Here is a 15523-nt window from a genome sequence, read left to right as displayed (position 1 = left end):
CAGCTTGTCCATCTCATTACAGCATATCACTAGCCACAGTAGAGACATCTTTAGGGAAGGAGCCTAAGAGATTCCCCCTGGAGACACGTGTGTGTGTGTGAACATGGCTGGAGCACAGCAAAAGGCAAGTGTTCAAGTCCCAACCAAGTCTAAACACGAGGCAGTGAGGCCATTCCTCTAGACCCTGCTCCCCAAGTGCTCCCAGAGCTAAATCTAGAAACTAGAAGAGTCTCTTCTGGAGACAACGACAAACCCAAAATAAAATGCCTGTGTCCCTAATTAACAATACCCCCTTCAGTGAGATTCACCACTGCTGTCTAGCCATCCCCACACCAAAAAAGACACCAAGAGTCTACCAGAGTTGTGGGTACTTTTGCTTTCAATTTGACACCAGTTCTCTGTTGCCCAGGGCAGTTTCAATCTCCTGAGCTAAAGTGATTTGGGGGAGAGGAGTCTTGTCTCTGAGTAGCTGAGACTAGAAGCTTGTGCCACCATGCCTGGCTTAGTACTTGAAGGCAGACCACAGGCTAAGAGCAGTCAGTTCCTACTAGAGAAGGCTGGCTGAAAAGTAGACTACTTGCTTGCCCAAGTCCTCTACCATCTGTCTGCCCAAATGTTAAACATACAAATAAATGACAGAGCAAATGATGTGAAGTGGAGACAAACCCCTGGACCAGAGAGGAGCATGAGAGCACCTGAGTGCACTGCTCTCAATGGCACTTCAGTCAGAAGACTGTGAACGCCAAGTGACACTAAGCCGGACACTGTTGTCCATAGTACAGAGAAGCAGAGCGAGTAAGGGACGTGTGTGGGGAAGATGGACACAATAACCTCTCCAGCATCAGGAGGCTACAGGAGCCTGAGGCAGGATGGCTGCTGCAAATTCAAGGCCAGCCCAGCTACACAGTGAATATGGAGCTATCCTGCATCACAGTTCCATCTGTTCTCCAAACACCACAAAATGAAATGAGTTCAGGAGGGAAAGAGAGGGAGCGTGCGTGAGAGCCATTTCTAAGTGAGCTCATAGCTGAGTACTGACAAGTGCTTAAAGGTATGTTTAAGGCTCTGGGCTCAATGTCTAACATTAAAAAAGGAAATAAAAAGGACCCCCCCCCCAACTAACCCTAATTTTTTTTTTTTTTTTTTTTAGGTTTTTCAAGACAGAGTTTCTCTGTGTAGCCCAGGCTGTCCTGGAACTCACTTTGTAGACCAGGCTGGCCTCGAACTCAGAAATCCNCCTGCCTCTGCCTCTCTAGTGCTGGGATTAAAGGCGTATGCCACCACGCCCGGCTCTAACCCTAAAATTTTAAAGCAGGAAACATTAAATAAGTATGTAAAAATATGGGAAAGGAGTTGGGGGAATCAAGAAATAAATCATCCATGTGCTCCAACAGCGTGCAGTATTGAAATAACAGAAATGATGGCCAAGAGTCAAAAGTACTGCTTCTGGGAAATGAGGAAGGGTGTGACGGGAATCGTGTCTTTTGTTAGAGCCTGGCAGAAGAGAAGGATCTGGTTCAGAATGTCCCTGAAGTGATGGGCTGGGCAGCTATCCTTTGACAAAGGCTGAATGAACTACCTGGTGCTAGTGATATGGCAGAGCAGGTAACCATGAATGAGAAAATGCTTCAGACCCTTCCTGATGCAGAGCACCTGCAGGTTTTTATTCCCCTAGAAAACACTAAGAAGTGAACAAAACAGTTGTTGTGAGACAGATTTCATTATGTAGCCATTCCGGCTTAAACTTTTGGTCCTCCTGATCTGGTACCTCCAAGGTACTGACCCAATGTTAGCAACTTCAGACACACAAGCCAACCCCTGAGCTGGTGTAAGCTCAGCTACACCGCTCTAGCAGAAGCAGCCTCCCTACCTTCCCAAACTGCCGCAGAAGCTGAATGAATGCTCCCTTCCCAAAGGGATTGGTGAGACTCGCATGGAAAGCCAGTGTTGGGTAGTCCTGGGAGAGTACAGCGACCCATCGTTTCTAAGGGGAGGAGAAAACACGCTGGTAAATTATAGCTGTTTGTTTACAATATTCAGAAGAATCAGAGTTGGAATTACCGGATGGCTTCAAATACAGCATTGCCTAAGGGAAACAGCAGCTATAATTCTTTGAGATGCTTTTTCAAGTATGACAGTTAGTGCTTTGTCTTTTGTTTAACAACGGACTACAAAACAATATTCCAAAAACTATCCTAACTACTAAATGCAATTAATGGAACACAATGGGGACGTAGTCAGTGACTGGCAACTGCCTCCACTGGGGGGGACACAAAAGCCTACAGCTGCCCCCTGCCAGAAGACAGAAGGTGGCCCTGCCCAGCGTCAGTACATGTGCTAGCTCTTTTCAATAAGGACAGTAAGGGCAACCCCCAGAGTGTGACACTTCAATGGCCTGTTGCTTAGAATCTATGCACTCTCGTGTTAGTGAATGGCTTGCCCTACTGGCCTACACAGTGGGTTTTAGGTCACAAGCTGAACTTACGGTTGCCCAAGTTGGAACAAGGTCACACTTATTGAGTACAAAAATGAGATGTTTCCAGGGTTTTTCCTTTTTCAAGTAAGCTTCGATGTGGGGGGAACGAGTGCCCATTGGATCTCTAGCGTCAAGGACTTGAACTACAACATCTGATGAGTCTATCACCTGCAAATCCAAAGAGGCAGCAACAGTTGGCTACAGTACATACAAAATGAAGGGGGACATTTATGGGGGCCCAAAGGAATAAAACCGTGTTTGGAAGCAACTGCAAAAAGTCTGTAAGGGGGGTAAAGCAGCATCCAGTCTCAATGTCCACTCATCAGAATTCAAAAGCTGTTCAAGAATTTTCAAAACTTGTCAAATTTCAAATAGGAAAGCTGGCTTAGATCAAGCCCATCTGATTCACAAGTACCAGGTATTGTGTATGGGTTTGTGTATTTTACAGAAAATTAAATTTGCCTAGTTTACCTTTATGGTCCTAGTTTCCTACTATGACTAATTACATGGCGTGCCTGGAGCCTTTTATATTATCCCTCCCAGCCCCCAGACAGTCGTTCAAAAGCACTAGGTCAGCACTCAGGAGTATACACAAAGCCTTTCTTTCCTTCCCCACAGAGTTAGGGCTAAGGTATTAACCCTTCCCAGACCGAGATAGTGGGGCTAAGTAACTTACAATCCCCCCACACCTCCCTTTGGGTTTTTGAGACAGGTTTCTCTGTGTTATAGTCCTGACTGTCCTGCAACTCACAGAGATCTGCCTGTCTCTGTCTTCTGAGTACTGCAATTAAAGGCATGCACCACCATGCCTGGCAATAACTTACACCTTCTTATGCAGCACTAACCATGCGGGGTACATCCTAAGAGGTAGTGTACAGAGGACTGACAGGCAATATAACACACGTGCTCTTCCTTTCCAGCACAGCAGTAGTGTGCACAAGACTACATCACAGCTCTTTCATGGAGGAAGAGGATGAGGGAAGCGGTAAAGCATTACTTCATCCTAGGGCTTCAGTCAGGCAGCCACTGTGCCTGCTCCTCAGTGAACGCCACGAGCCTTACCTTGTAGAGTTCTCCCCATATTCTTTTTGACTGCCCTTTTTTATATATCTCTTCTTGAGCTTCATTTCTAAGTAAGAAAGGAGCAGAAATGAGCAACTGAAGCACTATCAAGAATAAAGGCAACGGTTCACACCTGTAACCCCAGCTCTAAGAGCTGGTAGACAGAGCTCCTTGACTTAGCAGCCTGGTCTACACAGTTAAGTTCCAGGTCAACAAGGACTGCATAATAAGACTTGGTCTCTCTCTTCTCTTCTCTTCCTCTCCTTCTTCTTTCTGCTCTCCACCCCACCTTTTCTCTCTTTTTCCTCTTTTCTGCCCTTCTACCCGCTTCGCCGCCCCCCTACCCCTAAACAATAAACCTCTCCCATGTGGAACCAAAAAAAAAGAGAAAAGACTTTGTCTCAAAAACAAAAACGTAAAAACCCCAAAACATCAAAGGGAAGGATATCTGCAAAGTCACTGAATCAAAGCTCCAACAGCAGACCAGGCTGATGTGGTGCATGTATACAATGGAGGACACTGCCGGGTGTGGCAGTGCATGCCTTTAGTTCCCGATCTAAGGAAGCAGAGAGAGCTCTGTGAGTTTCAGGCCAACCAGGGTTACACACAGTGAGACCCTGGATCAAAAACAAAAGGGGCTGGGGAGTAGGGAGCTGGAGTCATGGCTCAACAGTTAAGAGGGCTTACCGCTCCTCCAGAGGACCTGAGTTCCAGGCTAGCCAGGGCCAAATAGCAAGACCCTATTTCACAAAAGAGAGGCAGGGCAGGGGAACCCCTTTCAGCAATTTGTAATCTTTACTTTATGGATCCCCACAAGAATGAAGAAAACTAACCATCTTTTCTCTCCCAAGCAAATATAACGTGAAAATAAAAACTCACCGCACAAAGTATGCATAGTTTTGAAAACACCATAATGAAACTCATTACTCTGTGCACTAACTTAAAAAATAAACAAAGGGCTGGCAAGATGGCTTAGTGAGTAAACATGCTTGCTCCAAACCTGACAACCTGAGTCAGGTCCGCAGGCCCACGTGGGAGAAGAAGGGAATCAGCTCCTCTGACCACTCATCTACCACAGATATGCATACACAAAATAAAACATGAATCTGAACAAGCAAACAAACCCCATGACCTTTATGCAGGTTCATCACTTTTTATATTATCACTGGAGGGTCAGAAAAAGATGAACTATAAACTGTAGTGGTCTAGAGACCCAGGAAGCCAAAGTGTCAATTTCCAACATAACTACCCTCTGAAATTTAGGAGTAACAGTGCACACCACTGTCATAAGGAAGAAAACATTCCTTTTTCTTGGTAACCAAGAGGGGTATGTGGTGATGAAGCCTTGCAAAAGTATTTTTGCTCTGGCCTCTACTGCATTGATGCCTCTAGTCTGAGGGAAGAAGAAACTAGCTGTGCGTGCAATCCCCGTACCTCACAGCATAGAGGAAACATTCTGCAGCACAGCAGCAAAGATGAGAACCTCAAATGCATACCTTACACCACTGTCCTCCATCACCAAATCACGGTCCTTGCCCTGGTCATAGCTCTCAGTAGACATTTCAGCGTTTTCTAGAAGGGACTGCATATCATTTGCAAACAAGTTTGGCCGCTTTCTCTGTGACTTTGGGCCAAATGTACTTTCAAAGCTTTCAGTATCAAGAATGTGGACTTTTGCATTCTAAAGACAAAGGAGAAGTGCAGGTAAGACTCGGGAAAGAAAACACTGAGCCAAAGCCAAACTAAAGAGCACCTAGGGAAAAATGTGAATTTGCTTCTTCTAAAGCTTGAACCACACCACAACCCACAAGAGCACAGACTCAGTAAAGTTTCAAATCTGTAATTCGTGTTTATATTGCACAAGGGCTTCTTCTATTCTGAAATGCTGTGAGCTTTCCTGCAAGTATGTAAAGGTAATAACACAGACACCGAGTAAGAACACACATGTGAGACTTGCCAAACTCTGCTTCCCTTCACCCGGCACAGACTCCAGTCATATATAATCAGTGCTACAACGATGAAAATTAACTGATCTTTTCTGACCCTTTTTTGGAGTTTCGAACATGTGCAAAAAATTCACCAAATTCACAGGTTTTGTCAAGGACAATCAGTCAAAATTTGTGTGTGTTTTTTTCTTTTTTAAACCAACTGTAAATGCCAACTTTTTCTTGGAAATTAATTTCTCTCATGGCTAAAAGGAATTGCTTGTTTTATAAGATGCATTTTAGTCTCAGATAACATTTTCCCTAATTTAGGTAACGTTTTTATTAAATGCACATGGAAACGCTTCAGATGAAAAACATCTAGCAAAAGTCCAAAATAATAGGTTAGATGTGATAAAAGGAACCTGATCCTAACTAGAACTTGATGCGCTGTGAAGGAGTTACAGGCGTAGGAATTCTTGAAGCAGGATAAAAGTCAAAGTTGGAGTTAGGATCTACCACATAACAGAATGTTAAAGGCTGCAGAGACTTTCTCAAAACAAACACAACACACGCCTTCCTCCCTTAGCATAGGGCCCTGGTAAGCACCAGCTGGGGAGCTCCTGAGGGATGGATCAGCCCCATGGCTTCCAAACATCACTGATCCTCCTGAGGTGGCCTCATTGACCTGGACTCCCTGAGCGTATAGCTTATATTCTCTCGTACCTTCTAACTGACGGAATGTCTGTCCACAAGGAAAACTGCATTTTCTGTGGCAATGGGTTCTGAAGTCAATGAGTAAAAATTAAGTATGACTGGGCTGTAGAGACGGCTCAGTGGGTAAATACCCAGCTTCATCCCTGGAAGCCATGTTAAAAAAACAAAAACAAAAACAAAAACAAACTACACAAAAAGATGCAGTGGTGTTAGTCTGTATCCCAGGAGATGGTGGGTGGAGACAAGTGACACACAACCATATCAATTATACAAACAAGTGTGAGCAAATATTATCCTCAGAAATCTTATAACGGCTGGAGAGATAGCTCAACAATCAAGGACACATATTGCTCTTCCAGAGGACCCGAGTTCAATTTCCAACACTCACATCACTTGTCTCACAACTGCCTGTAACACATCTCATAACCTATGAAACGCATGGTTTTGAAGCAATCAGCTTACTTACTGTAATGCTACATAATTAGGGTGCACATGCAAAGTCACACTATTTTTACTCTATTCCTACAGAAATACATCTAACACACAGAACTGAATGTGTAAAAGTTAGAATAGAGCCGGGCGTGGTGGCACTCAGGAGGCAGATTTCTGAGTTCGATCGAGGCCAGCCTGGTCTACAAAGTGAGTTCCAGGACAGCCAGGGCTATACAGAGAAACCCTGTCTTGAAAAAAAACAAAACAAAACAAAAAAAAAGTTAGAATAGATCTCATTTGTTTCCCCTGAGCAGAAGCATTTTAGAACTAGAGCTACAGCCACTGGATTAAAATAGAAAGGGTTTTCAAAGCCAACGCAGAAAGCCCACCAATTATTCTGAGTATTTTCCTCCATCAAAACACAAGCTGACTCCTGAAACTGAAGGTTCCTTCATCTCACACATCAGATATCTGAGCAACGAACAACTGGAGCAAGCAACAAAGCAATAAATCCACAATGGAACCTCTGTTCTTCCCAGAAATGGATTCAATAGTTGGTTAGAAGATGGCTTTAGGGAGAAGAGACAAAGAGAACAAGGGAAATGAGCAACTTGTCTGTGGTTCATGAATTACACTCATCTGTTTTCCTGAAAGGAAACAGTCACTCACTAATAGGTGCCATTCTTCAAGTCCATCATAAAACACAACATAATTGACAACCCTGGGGCACCAGGCAGCTTGGCTTTTGATTCTGTTCTGTAAGTAAACACTTTTCTTTGAACTGTTTAATCCTTGTATGCATGTCAATGTTTCCCTCCCCTCCTCACACTGGCACTCAAGCATGTGCACTGGCTGGGTTTCTGGGAATTATTCAATGCAAGTTTAAAATGTGCAGGCAAACATTAAGCCACTTCTTTGTTCTGTGTGAACTCCTTCTGCTCAGACCAGAGTCAGCCCTTACTGTACTACACAACTCCAGCAGCTAACAATTCCTGTACCTGACAAAAACCTCCAAGGAGTTCACAAAACCCTGAAGGCCTCCTTCCACCTCAGCCTTCACTCCTCCCTCATCTCCTGAGATGGTGAACCAAGCCTGACAATTCCAGGCTCTCTCTTCCTAGCCAGGCTGGCCAACTTAGTAAGTTCTAGGCCAGTGAGAGAACCTGCCTCAGAAAAGAAAAAAAGGTAGATAGTCCTGAAGAATGGCAGTCCAGGTTGTCCTCTAGCCTCCACTTGTACATGTGAAGACACAAATGGATGCACATGCACGCACGCACACACTACTAAAAGCTACCATCTCTTTAGCCTTGGGCAGGGTGTTGCATGCTTATTAGAGCAAGTTACAGGTGCTTCAGCTGTATCCAAACATGGAAAGAGGCAGGTGCATTCTCTTTATGGCAAGAAGTTAAGGTTCATGAGAACCATAACTAAGAAAAAAGGAGGGCTGGGTGAAGACAGAAATTCAGGTCTCACTGCAAAGCCTCGTTTGGATCCACACAGTAATCCACCTCCTGGGCCAAACTCAATTCACAGTAAGGGTGACAAAGTAAGGGTGACAAAGGAGAGCACCCAAAACTCATAAAACCCTCAGTGCTACTTACGAAAGCCAAAGCCAAACTAAAGCAGTTATCTATCTGCCCAGAGCCGGCCCTAAAAACCACAGCACTGACATGGCACTTCGTCTTACATGAGGCTGGATTCGATCGTGCAGAAGAGACATCGGTAATTTGCTTTGTTTCATGACAACTTTGTATGGATCCTTCATAACTTTATCCATTTCCTCTTGAAATTTTTGTAATGATGCCTGCTTGATCACACGAGTATTTCCTGTTTCACAGACAGAGAACATGCCATTTAATACAGAGATTGGTTTTGCCTCTGCATGCACTTTCTGACAGGGGATGAAGGCAAGTCGCCAGGTCATTCTCAAGCCCCCAGAGCCTACGCATTCATCACTCCTTAGAGCTCTTTGCAAACTTGAGAAAAGGGGGGAAGCATGCCTCTTTTGCACTCACACACTGGGAATTCACCCACCAACTAAAACACATAATAGGTTTCAACAGTTTTCAGAGCCCAACTTCCTGACTGGATGAAAACAAAAATTAAACATCACTGAATGGAACTGAGATTTGACAAATGTTCCTGCCAGTCCTGGCAAAGAAACCTGGAGCCAATCACAGCTGATCAGTTCACACAGAGAAAGATCCCCAAACTTCAGAGTTAAGAGGGCTCAAAGGGACTGGTAAAGTATCCAGGACACATCCGAGTCAACAACAGCAGATACGGACACAAGGGTCAAGTGCCCAACACTCACTACTTGCCAGGGATTATGCTAAGCAGTTACATGGTCTTCTTTTTACACTTATTTGTGATGGGGCACCATAGCACCTGTGTGGAGATCAGAGGACAGCCTGCAGGAGTTGTTATCCCCTTTCTGCCTTCTATTCTGTAGGGGTCAGAGATAGAACCTAAGTTGTAAGGCTTGAGGGTAAATACCTTCACCACCGAGCCTCCATACCAACCCTCGGGGTTTTTTGTTTGTTTGTTTGTTTTTGTTTTTGTTTTGTTTTTTGAAACAGAATTTCAAGTCATCCAGGCTAACCTTAAACTTCTGATTCTCCTACCTCCAACTCTCATGTGTTAGGATTATAGGATTGCCCCTACCACATCTTGAAATACTGCCATTCTTATTCCAATTTTAGAATTAGGAAATTAAAGGACAGAGACTTAATAACTTGCCTCTAGCCACATATACAACTTGATTCTAAATACCCAGCTCCATGGTAAATAATCCCTCCACAGTCTTCTCTGATACACATACACATCAACATTTATCTCCTTTTCCAGTGATGGGGATAGACCCTAGCGCTTTACACATACAGTCAAGCACTCTTCCCCCACTTTCCCCCACTCTGTCCTTGAACCGAATTTTGATTCTCTTTCTGTTTCAGTTGCCTGGGAGCAGCCCATCAAAAGGCATTAGATACAGTGACAGGCAGGGGCCACTTGCACCTAGCACAGAGGTCAGATGTCAAACAGTGACTATCTAAACATTACAGCGGAAAGCAGTGTTCCCAAAGAAGACCCAAACTCCTGAGACTGGACAGACTCTTTCCACTCCTGCAACAACTAATAAGGACATCCATCTGCCACTAGGTAAAGGGACCAGAGCATCCGCAAGGCCACTTCTTATATAGCCATCTCCCCAGCCAACTAGAAACAAAGAGATGAACAGCCCACGGTCGGTAGATGTTTCCATGAGCAAGGATCTAAAGGCCTCTGTGCTCATGAGGGCTCATGTCCAACTAAGAATGAGCTAGCTCTCTTCCAAAGGCACGGTGTCCACGTGGGAACTCTTCAGTGCCTTTTTCTAAGCAGTGGCAGTCTCACAAACCAGAACCTTCTTGTGGATGTTTCAACATCTGAGTCTTTTCCACTCAACATCCACTTTGTAGAGAGGAGACACAGGAGGACACTTACCAAACCATTTGATATTGGGCTCCACTCGGGCCACTGTGCCAGAAGCCACAGTTGACTGGTACTGCAGTGGCTTAATCACCTTACCACGACTGTTCCTAAATTGAGGAAATAACAGATTTGGGTTGACGACAGAAGCAAGGCAGCAAGAGCACACTCTGGCTCACGGACATGCTTTCCATCAAGGGGACTTTGGAGGGATTTAAAACGATCATGAAATACAGACTTCAGTAAACAAAAAGTCCTTCTACATTTGAAACAGATTGCCCAAAAGCCGTTTAACCTCTTGCAACAGAGCACGTAATGATTTCTGCTAGATGAGTAACAATGCTGATGTTTAAAAATCCATTTACTGTTTGTTTTCTTAAAAAAAAAAAAAATCACATACTTGAGTTTTTTTGGTAATTATTTAAAGGCTGGTTTAAATGAATTTTAAGTAGAGGATGATTTATCCTGGAACTCAAAATTCTAAAACAAACTGCAAAGAGGGCGACTGAGGCAGGCTAGGTTACTGACTGTGTCTTACACACAGCTTTCAGAAGAAATGAATCTAATTACCAAACAAATTAAGACCAGCTAGCAAAATGCCACTCTCAGCAAGTCCCTGGAGTGGAGGCTGCCTCAGCAGAACGCTGGGCTGGGATGAGCAGCCTAGTGCCACAATGCTGTGATCTATGTTTGGCTCTAACAGCCAAGTTTCCTGGCAGTTTTCCTAAGTAGTCTTACACACTTTGTACTTGTGGCTGATGGGTATTTAGCTGGGATCTGACACTACACTGCTGGAAATCAGTGTATGAGGAACAGGATGGCCACTTGCCGGGAAGTGTTAGGAAACAATCACCGCTTCGCCATCTACAACCCATGACTTTAACCATATTAACTATATCATCACCACAGCAACACTCCTAGGAGATGGTATTTGAAAACATCCTACTCTTAGTTGGAGAAAAGTGAGGGTGGGAACGAGCCTTAACAGGTCTCAATTTTAAATCCAGGGCATGAAGGAAAGGGAAGGCTGGCTGTACCCAGTGCTCACCTGCGCTCCTTTTGCCTGTACATATTCAGGCGCCGAATTGTGCCCCGATCCCTCATGTTTTGGCCTCCAGCTCCCTGTACTCGATCTAGAAATGAACAATAAGCCTTTTGATATCCAGTAACTGTTAAATATAGTCATTGTTTAAAATGTGCCAACCAAGTGCTTACCAAACTAGCCAAGCTAACCTTACCAAAGAAATGTCTACTCTCTCCATATGCTGCTCTAATAAATGACTATGAGCAATGTGCTATGCCAAAGCTGAGTTCCACCTCTGAACTTCCAAAAGAACTGTATTTGACAGCAGGATGCTAACCTCACCAGTCTTGTTTCTGGCACCAGCACTATGCTCCCCACTACCAGCCTCATCTCAAGCCACACAGTCATATAAAAAAGCTATGTTATGCCCTGCTACTGAGACACAGTAAGTAACCACATATGGCTGTTAACTGGCAGAGTCACAAGCATTTGATACATTTTGTGCTCTCAACTACAAAGGACATTGATCATGGTCTCAGTTTAACAAAGATATAGAATGGAATAAAAAACACACAAAACCAAATACAACAAAAAGAAAAAAAAAAAAAGGCGCTGGGTAAGAGCACTGACTGTTCTTACAGAGGAGCTGGGTTCCGTTCCTAGTACTCATGTGACCATTGACAACTGTAACTCAGTTCCAGGGAATCTAACATCCTTTTCTTGCTTCTGTAGACACCAGGCACATACAATGGTATACATATATACATGTATGTAAACACAAATACATATAAATTTTTTGAATCTTAAAAAATGGTTGCAAAATTGGCAAAACAATAAAAAAGAGATTGGGGGGGGACTATAGAGTCAATCTTTAAAGAAGCATCCTGGAGTTAGCACACACTCTCCAGAATATCTGTCCTTTTTTAGGTTTTTCGAGACAGGGTTTCTCTGTGTACCCCTGGCTGTCCTGGAACTCACTCTGTAGACCATACTGGCCTTGAACTCAGAAATCCGCCTGCCTCTGCTCCCTCCTGAGTGCTGGGATTAAAGGCGTGCGCCACCACTGCCTGGCTTCTGAACCCTTTCTTAAATCCTGAGCAGCAGCATAAAGAACCCCACATGACAACTTTACAGCACCTCAGGCACATTCATCTGGACAACTTGTAACTCAAGACTCTGACAGCATATGGAACGTTATTCTTCTCATTTTACCTGCCTTGCTTCAGAATGAACCAAGGATCTGTGGTAAAGGGACTTCAGACTATCAGACATTAAGGCTCTCATTCAGTCTTACACAAACTGAATTTTCAGAAGTCTGGGATTTTTATTTCTCTAAAAAAAAGGGAATATGTAAGTGAGAAAGTGGGGGAGTTGTGACAAGAACTTTGAGTACCACTGTGGGAGGAATTGAGCATGTTGGGCAGCTATTTATTTATTTATTTATTTAAGACAGGGTCTCACAATGTAACTCTGGCTGTCCTGGAACTCACAGAGATCTGCTTGCTCCTGCTTTCTGAGTCCTGAGATTAAAAGTGTGCGTCACCATATCTGGCTGCCATTTAATTTTTAATCCTCAGTCATAATCCACATTGGTTACATAAAATCAATATCCATCTTTAGAAAGTTTGTGTGACGACCACTATGTCCACAATAGCCACGTAGATAAATGGGCAGAGTGCTTGCCTGGTACTCAAAGCCCTGGCTGGGATCCCTAATACCGCACAAACCAGCCACTGTGGCACAGCCACTAATTCCAGCACTAGAAGCAAGGATCAGAAGTTAGAAAACAGGGGCTGGAGAGATGGTTCAGTGATTAAGAGCACTGACTGCTCATCCAGTAGGTCCTGAGTTCAAATCCCAGCAACCACATGGTGGCTTGCAACCATCTGTAATGGGATCCGATGTCCTCTTCTGGTGTGTCTGAAGACAGCTACAGTGTACTCATATTCTTTAAATTAAAAAAAAAAAAAAAAGTTAGAAGATATCCTTGGCCAATCGGTGAGTCAGAGGCAACACACTGAGACCCTATCTAAAAATAAATTAAAGGACTAGGTCAGAGAGATGTTTAGCAGTTAGGAGAACTTGCTAATTTTGCAGAGGACCTGGGTTTAGTTCCCAGCACCTGCAAGGTGGCTCACAACCATCTATAGGAGCAAACAGAGTGTACATATTATGTAGGTAAAACTCAAATACAAAGTAAATAAATATTTTTTAAAGGGAATATTTTTAGTCTTTTTTGTTTGGTTTTTCAAGATAGGATTTCTCTGTGTAGCCCTGGCTGTCCTGGAACTCCCTCTGTAGACCAGGCTCACCTCAAACTTACTGAGATCCACCTGTCTCTACCTCCCAGGTACTGGGATTAAAAGTGTGAGCCATCACCTGTCTTGTCTTTTATTTTTTTCTTTTCTTTTTTTGGTTTTTTGGGATAAGGTTTCTCTGTATAGCCCTGGCTGTCCTGGAACTCACTCTGTAGACCAGGCTGGCCTCGGACTCAGAAATCCGCCTGCCTCTGCCTCCCAAGTGCTGGGATTAGAGGTGTGAGCCACCACGCCCGGTTGTCTGTCTTAACTTTCAAGAGATGATGATGGGTTCTAAAAGTTGGGTTAAATTCCACACAAATCATGGCTTATAGGACAGGTACCCACAGCTTCTGAGGTTAGAAGCAGCATATCTAGAAATCTTCTTTGTGAATTCATAACTAATTCTCTTGTCCTAAATTTTTAGTAATTTTATTTATACTTCAATATATAAGTATAATATGTACATATGTATATACCATCTCCTGCCCACATGTCTGTGCACCAAATACACAGTGTGTCACTGAAGGCCAGAAGGGGGTGGTAGATCTCTTGGAACTGGAGTTACAGATGGTGGTGTGTATCATGGGTGCTGGGAATCACACCAGGACCTCTGCAAGAGCAGCCAGCACTCAACCCCTGAGCCACCTCTCCAGCCCCTCCCACTCTAAATTTTAAGAGAGAACCCAAAATCAAACTAAACCTCTGAAGCTCTCTACTGAGAAGTCTACCCACACACATCAGGCAATGTATCCTTTTCCTGAATCCCTCTTTCTACTAACCCTCAAGGCTTCTTCCATCTACATTTTTCAGCTGTTGATAAACTTAACCCCTGCTTAGAAACATCATCAAATGAATCACCAATCAACCCTAAGTATATTTTCCAAATGCATGGCATTATGTGACTAAATACTGTTATGAAAGATAGCAAAGTAATGTGGCGACTTTCCTGTATATTCTCCTTTAGTACTGCTACATAGTGTGTTTGAGGGCCTTTTAAAAATTATACGTATACATGTGGGTAGATAGATGCCTTGAAGGTCAGAGGCATCAGATTTCCCCTTGGAGCTGGACTTCCAGGTAGTTGAGAGCTGACTGAACTGGAATTGAATGCTGGTCCTCCAGAAACAGCAGTATGAGTGAGTTCTTATTTCCCCCGTGTTCTCTCCAGTCTATGAGTGTTTTCGTCATTTTTTTAAAAAAAATCTAATTAAAAACCTAATTATGCAAATTACAAGGAGATACTGAAGTCAGCTAGCCTTGCAGCCTTATGGAGACAAGAGTATACCTAATTTTTCCCCCACCAGTTTGAGACAGTCTCACTATGTAGACCAAGCTGGCCTCGAATTCACAAGAGATCTGTCTGTTCTGCCTTCCCAGTGTTGGGAACTACAGAGAAGCGTCACCAAGCCCCTCTATGCCTAAACCATATTTAAACACAGTTTTAGTAGCTAAATCAAGGTGGGAGGGACTCCTCGAAAGCCTGTTCTGTTCGCCCTGTAGATGGGAATTTCTCGTTTCTCAAAACCACCTCTATTGAAATCATTATATTTACCTGAAGTGTTGCCTATGCATCGTCTGATTCCACGGTCAAAGCTAAGGTGGCACGAATGCTATGGTTAAGGGTAAAATGCCACCTGAGCCAGCCTACTCCACTCTGTGTCTTCAGAGTCTGTGCCCTGGAGTCCAGGTAGCCTCTAACTCGCGATCCCCCTGCCTCAGCTTCCTAAGTGCTGGGATGACAGGCGTGTACCAGGACTCCAGGACCCTAGTCCACTTTTAACTTGCCTTTCTCTACACCTCCTCTTGAGAGGCCTCAGGGCTCCAGAGGCTGGCGTGACTCACTCCCCAACTTTAGAGCAGGTGCCTCCACCCCGGGTCCGCCGCCCGGGCCTCCCTCCCTCCCCGACAGCTCCCGCCGCCCAGGTCACGCCCGGTCCGCCGTACCTGGGTTGGTGCTGGCCGCCGAGCGGTTGATGGTGCTCCGTCCTTTGTACTTGGGCTTCACCATCCTGACGTCCGTACCGACACCGCTCTGCTACTCGCGAGGGAAACCACTTCAGAACTTCCCAGCCGGGAAAGCGTCCTGGGTGAAGCACGTTGGACCCCGAACACGCGCAACGTCACT

At 44.3% G+C, this 15523-nt stretch overlaps 1 protein-coding gene across 1 annotated transcript in view; it reads right to left on the bottom strand.

Moving 5' to 3' along the window:
• Gnl2 (G protein nucleolar 2) overlaps positions 1-15523 on the bottom strand; it is a 24476-nt gene extending 8953 nt beyond the window's left edge. Inside the window, exons 1-8 of the mRNA XM_021199894.1 lie at positions 15343-15523; positions 11123-11207; positions 10090-10184; positions 8297-8436; positions 5035-5219; positions 3539-3605; positions 2486-2644; positions 1871-1984 (exon numbers count right to left, since the gene is read on the bottom strand). Coding sequence (XP_021055553.1) covers positions 1871-1984; positions 2486-2644; positions 3539-3605; positions 5035-5219; positions 8297-8436; positions 10090-10184; positions 11123-11207; positions 15343-15406 — 909 coding nt within the window. The 5' untranslated portion in view covers positions 15407-15523. The remainder of the gene's footprint in view (positions 1-1870; positions 1985-2485; positions 2645-3538; positions 3606-5034; positions 5220-8296; positions 8437-10089; positions 10185-11122; positions 11208-15342) is intronic.

This window comes from Mus pahari, chromosome 6 (assembly GCF_900095145.1).
Source record: "Mus pahari chromosome 6, PAHARI_EIJ_v1.1, whole genome shotgun sequence".
Taxonomy (NCBI): Eukaryota; Metazoa; Chordata; class Mammalia; order Rodentia; family Muridae; genus Mus; species Mus pahari.
This window is presented reverse-complemented; position numbering and strand designations above follow the sequence as displayed.